Here is a 4,926-nt window from a genome sequence, read left to right as displayed (position 1 = left end):
AAGCAGCTGGGGCTGCCCCTGCATCCCTGGCAGTGCCCAAGGCCAGGCTGGGCAGGGCTTGGAGCAGCCTGGGACAGTGGAAGGTGTCCCTGGAAGGTTTTAAGATGCCTCCCAAACCATACCATTCCCTGATTCTACGATCCTCCCGAGGAGGTGACAGTGGGGATGAAGGAGGATAAGATGCACAATTTTAAATTGCAAAGATGTCATATGCATCCCAGCATGACCAGCTGGTGTCAGGACAGCACAGGGACGTTGTGCAATGATCCCACAGGCAGTGCATGTGACAGTCCCACCTCAGCCCAGCCTGGCCTGTGTTCCCAGTGCCGGGCAGCCCCCGCACCAGCCCTGCTGCTTTCCACGTCAGCAGGGCCATGGCTGCTGCTTCCCCTGGTGACTCGGAGCTCCTGAAAGAGGAGGTGAAAAAGCAAGTTCCTGGTAAAACCACATTACTCCCACACAGCTGTGGTGCTGGGCTCCTGCTGTGCCAGCAGAGCTGCTGAGAGCTGGGGCCCCTCCTTGGTGGCAGAGAGCAGGAGTGCTGGTCCTGCTCCCGTCTGTGTGTGGGGCAGGAGTGTCCCCAGGACACAGCTGGCACAGGCAGAGTTTGCAGCCTTTCCCTCCATCCCGTGGTGCGAGGCTGTGTGAGGGACAGGAGCTGCACTGGCCAGGGGAGTCTGCGGGACAGCAGCCGTGACCTGGGACAAGCCAGCTCAGCCCTGTCCCTCCACAGCCCCTTTGGTTTCTTCTGCAGGTGGCAGCAAGAGAGGACAGGGAGGCCCTGATGCGCTGACGGTTGGCCATGTCTGGGGTGAGCGGGGCAGCACAGGGACACCAGCAATGCCAGCTGACACCGGGGGGACCCCGCGGTGCCCCCAGGACCGAACTGGGGTGGAGGAGGGCTCCTGCCCAGTGCCCCTGGTCCCCGGCCAGGGTTTCAGATGGTCCTTGGGGCTGGCCCTAGTGCCGGGGGGAAGCAGAGGGGTCCAGCTCTCGCTGTCCCCGCCGACACTGTTTGTCCTTGCAGAAGCACTGGCCCCCCGGGACGCAGTGTGTCACCAAGCATGACCACAGCAAGCCCAAGCCCCGGGAGCTGGCCTTCCGCAAGGGGGACATGGTCACCATCATCGAGGCCGTGGAGGTGAGACCTGCGGGCGCTCAGGGACACTCTGCTGAGCTGCCAGAGCCAGTCCCTCCCTTCCAGAGGGATCCGCCCTTCCTTGCCCTGCCCTGAGACCCTCTCGTCCCCAGGGCAAAGGCTGGTACCGCGCCAGGCACAACGAGACGGGGCAGGAGGGGCTGCTGGCCGCCAGCGCCCTGCGGGAGCGCGGGGCCATCCGCGCCGACCCCAAACTCAGCCTGATGCCGTGAGTACAGCTGGGGTGACTGGGGGGGACCCCGCTGAGCCCCTGCGAGCTGCAACAGCAGATGAGTCCAGCGTGTTCCCCCATCCATGTTTTGGGGGCGCAGCTGGGGACAGAGCACCCAGTAGCCGTGCCCTGGCCATGGAGGGATTTGCTGGGGCCAGTACCTGGCTTAAAGGACCCCTAATTGTGCCAAGCCAGCTTGGCCGGACCCCGTGGAGAGGGCTTTCATGCAGTAGGATCTGCGCGGCTTCGGCAGGGGCTCTGCTTTCCCCATCTCCCAGCTGCCCCTGGCTCAGCCCCCTCTCCAACGCCCCTGTCCTCAGCTGGTTCCACGGGAAGATCTCAGGGCTGGAGGCGGTGCAGGAGCTGCAGCCCCCCGAGGACGGGCTGTTCCTGGTGCGTGAGTCTGTGCGGCACCCCGGGGACTACGTGCTGTGCGTGAGCTTTGGCAAGGAGGTGATCCACTACCGCGTGGTGCACGAGGAGAACACGCTCAGCATCGACAGCCAGCAGTACTTCTCCAACCTCATTGACATGATTGAGGTGAGACCCCGGGGCAGAGGGTCCCACCAGTGCCAGAGCAGGGCAGGGACCTCATGGGCTCACACAGAGGCAGGTCCTTGTCCTGTTCTGTGTGGTTTTCACTGGTGTTTTACCTGGTGTAATTCTCTATGCCCTTCAAAGGCTCGTGGTTCCCACTCAGTTTGGGGTGCAGTGGGCAGATCTGGGATATCCCAAGGATGTCTCTGCAAATCAGCTGTGCCAGCTGCAGTCACAGTCCCCAGCCAAAGGCCACATTTTACCCCTATCCCTGCTTATTCAGTGCTTCACGTAGCAGGAATACCCTGGTGGCCTCTGCCTCCCCTGGACTTTGAGGTGTTTTGCTGTGTCTCCTTCCACTCAAAGCCCCCTCTCACCTGCTGACCCCACAGGGCTCCCAGGCTGTTGTGTGAGCTCTCACCCCTCCAGTGAGTTTTTCCTGGTGGTCCTTCCCTCACCCTGTCTCCTCTTCAGGGAGTTGCACTCTCCTGGTTTCTTTTTAGACACAACTTTTGGGTGGTTCCTTTCCCTTCTCAGCTGCCCCGGCCCCCACTTTAAAACTCCGAAGGTTGTCCTGTCCCATCCCATCCTGTCCCATCCTGTCCCATCCTGTCCCATCCTGACCCATCCTGTCTGGCTGCTTCCTCTCCCATCGCCTCTGCCAGCTGCCCCTGCAGCACCTGCCAGGGGTTCAACCACACCAGTAGCACCCCACATCCCCTGTGGTCCATCGTGGTGTTCCTCTGGCTGTGCCTGGAGGGGAGCAAGGCTGAGACATGGGCTGCCCTCGAGGGTGGCGATGGTGCGGTCTTGTGGAGCATCCCAAAGCTGCTCCCTGGACACCCCAACCCTGAGGGTAAGAGCTGGCATCACCTCCGCTTGTTCATCCCTTGGCAGCATTACATGAAGGAGCAGGGAGCCATCTGCACCAAGCTGGTGAAGCCCAAAACAAAATCTGGGATGAAGTCAGCTGAGGAGGAGTTGGCCAAAGGTAGGGGATAGTGGGAGGGGGCTGTGGTCTGCATTTTAGGGAGAAGGCCCCACTGGTGGCTCTGCTAACCTGCCCTTGTGCCCATGCCCAGCTGGCTGGTTGCTGAACCTGAAGCACCTCACACTGGGAGAGCGCATTGGGCAAGGCGAGTTCGGAGGTAGGTGAGCGGATGGGGCTGGAGGTTCCCCAGATGGCACTGCCTGATCCCCTCCCCAGCTCATGGCACGGGGGGCTCAGCCTGGAGTGCAGGAGGCCGGGTGTGGGGCTCAGCCTGACTCTCCCGTGCTCTCCCAGATGTCCTGCAGGGCGAGTACTTGGGGCAGAGGGTGGCTGTGAAGAACATCAAGTGTGATGTGACTGCCCAGGCCTTCCTCGCTGAAACAGCTGCCATGACGTGAGTGCTCCGTGCAGGCGTGGCCCAACCCTGCCTGTGGCCCCGGATGAGCAGGCACGTTCTTGACTCAGATCCCCTCCATTCCAGGAAGGTGCGGCACAAAAACTTGGTGTGTTTGCTGGGAGTGATCCTGCACAATGGCCTCTACATTGTCATGGAGTTCATGAGCAAGGTGAGAGCACCAGGCTGCTCCTCAGCCAGTGGGACCCATCACCACTTAGATTTGGGAACAATATCCTTGCCTAGGGGCTGAGTCATCACAGATGCCGGGCACTGCAGCACCTGCAGAAGGCAAAGTCTGCTGGCAGCCCCATCCTGTTGGTCCTGACTCATTTTATCCTCCTCTGTCAGGGCAACCTGGTGAACTTCCTGCGCACGCGGGGCCGGGCGCTCGTCTCAACCCAGCAGCTCCTCCTGTTTGCTCTGTAAGTTCCCTCCTCCTCCTCTGGGCTGGGACCCAGGGCCCTGCCTGCCCCTGTGCAGCCCCAGGGAACGCTTGGTGACATGGCTCTGTCTCACTCGGTTGTGGCAGGGATGTGGCTCAAGGCATGGACTACCTTGAGTCCAAGAAGTTGGTGCACCGGGACCTGGCTGCCCGCAACATCCTCATCTCCGAGGAGAACGTGGCCAAAGTGAGCGACTTCGGCTTGGCCCGGGTCAACCCCAAGGGTGCAGATGCCACATTGCTCCCTGTGAAGTGGACGGCACCAGAGGCCCTGAAACACAATGTGAGGGACAGTGAGAGGGACAGGGCTGGCCAGGGTGTCCTTCCAAAGCATCTCACGCCCTTGGGTTGCCCCTGCTTGTTCCCATTGCCACTGACCCACCCCCATGGTGGCCTCTGGCACAGTCAGCCCTGCATCTCCCAAAATTCTGCCTCTGTCCTGAGCAGGCATGCAGTGGGAATTGGGGCAGGATGATGGGACTGGGAGGTGTTCACACCCTGGGGAGCTGAGGGGGGGCAGGGGGTGGTCACTGTCCTCTGTCCTGCCCCCGGGAAGCAATGGGGACCCAGCACAGCTCTCAGCTGGCTTCAGCCTCCCCTCTCCTGCCACCACAGAAATTCTCCTCCAAGTCGGATGTGTGGAGCTACGGGATCCTCCTGTGGGAAACCTTTTCCTTTGGACGAGCACCCTACCCCAAGCTGGTGAGCACTGTGCCAGGGACCACCACAGGTTACACCCCACTGGCTCTGACGGGACAGGGACACCCCACTGCTCCCTGAGCAGCAGGGAAGGGGGTTGCCAGCTGGCTTCTCCATCCTGGCAGGCCCTGAAGGAGGTGACGGAGCTGCTGGAGCAGGGCTACCGCATGGACCCCCCCGAGGGCTGCCCGCCCACCATCTATGCCCTGATGAAGAGCTGCTGGGAGCTGGAGCCAGGCAAGCGCCCGTCCTTCAAGAAACTCACAGAGAAGCTGCAGAAGGAGCTGAAGCACCTGAGGGACATTTAACCCCCATCCTGCTACCAGGACACAGGACCTGAAGCCCCTAGACCCTCCAGGGTTGGGAGCGGTAGGGCAATAGGGCCAGGAACAGGAAGGCCTGTGGTGCTGCTCTCTCCCTGTGGAGATGGGGCAGCAGCCTCCCTCCATCCCGGTATGGTCCTTCTACCCACCACACAGCCCAGAGAAGG

At 61.6% G+C, this 4,926-nt stretch overlaps 1 protein-coding gene across 1 annotated transcript in view; it reads left to right on the top strand.

Annotated features, from left to right (window-relative positions):
• MATK (megakaryocyte-associated tyrosine kinase) overlaps positions 1 to 4,926 on the top strand; it is a 13,843-nt gene extending 8,917 nt beyond the window's left edge. The window contains exons 2-12 of the mRNA XM_014309613.2: positions 1,028 to 1,141; positions 1,252 to 1,367; positions 1,691 to 1,910; positions 2,805 to 2,898; positions 2,990 to 3,055; positions 3,193 to 3,292; positions 3,380 to 3,464; positions 3,644 to 3,717; positions 3,825 to 4,020; positions 4,353 to 4,439; positions 4,562 to 4,926. Coding sequence (XP_014165088.1) covers positions 1,028 to 1,141; positions 1,252 to 1,367; positions 1,691 to 1,910; positions 2,805 to 2,898; positions 2,990 to 3,055; positions 3,193 to 3,292; positions 3,380 to 3,464; positions 3,644 to 3,717; positions 3,825 to 4,020; positions 4,353 to 4,439; positions 4,562 to 4,744 — 1,335 coding nt within the window. The 3' untranslated portion in view covers positions 4,745 to 4,926. The remainder of the gene's footprint in view (positions 1 to 1,027; positions 1,142 to 1,251; positions 1,368 to 1,690; positions 1,911 to 2,804; positions 2,899 to 2,989; positions 3,056 to 3,192; positions 3,293 to 3,379; positions 3,465 to 3,643; positions 3,718 to 3,824; positions 4,021 to 4,352; positions 4,440 to 4,561) is intronic.

The sequence above is a fragment of the Geospiza fortis genome, unplaced genomic scaffold, assembly GCF_000277835.1.
Source record: "Geospiza fortis unplaced genomic scaffold, GeoFor_1.0 scaffold254, whole genome shotgun sequence".
Taxonomy (NCBI): Eukaryota; Metazoa; Chordata; class Aves; order Passeriformes; family Thraupidae; genus Geospiza; species Geospiza fortis.
Note: the sequence above shows the minus strand (reverse complement) of the source record. Positions and strands in the feature narration are given on the sequence as shown.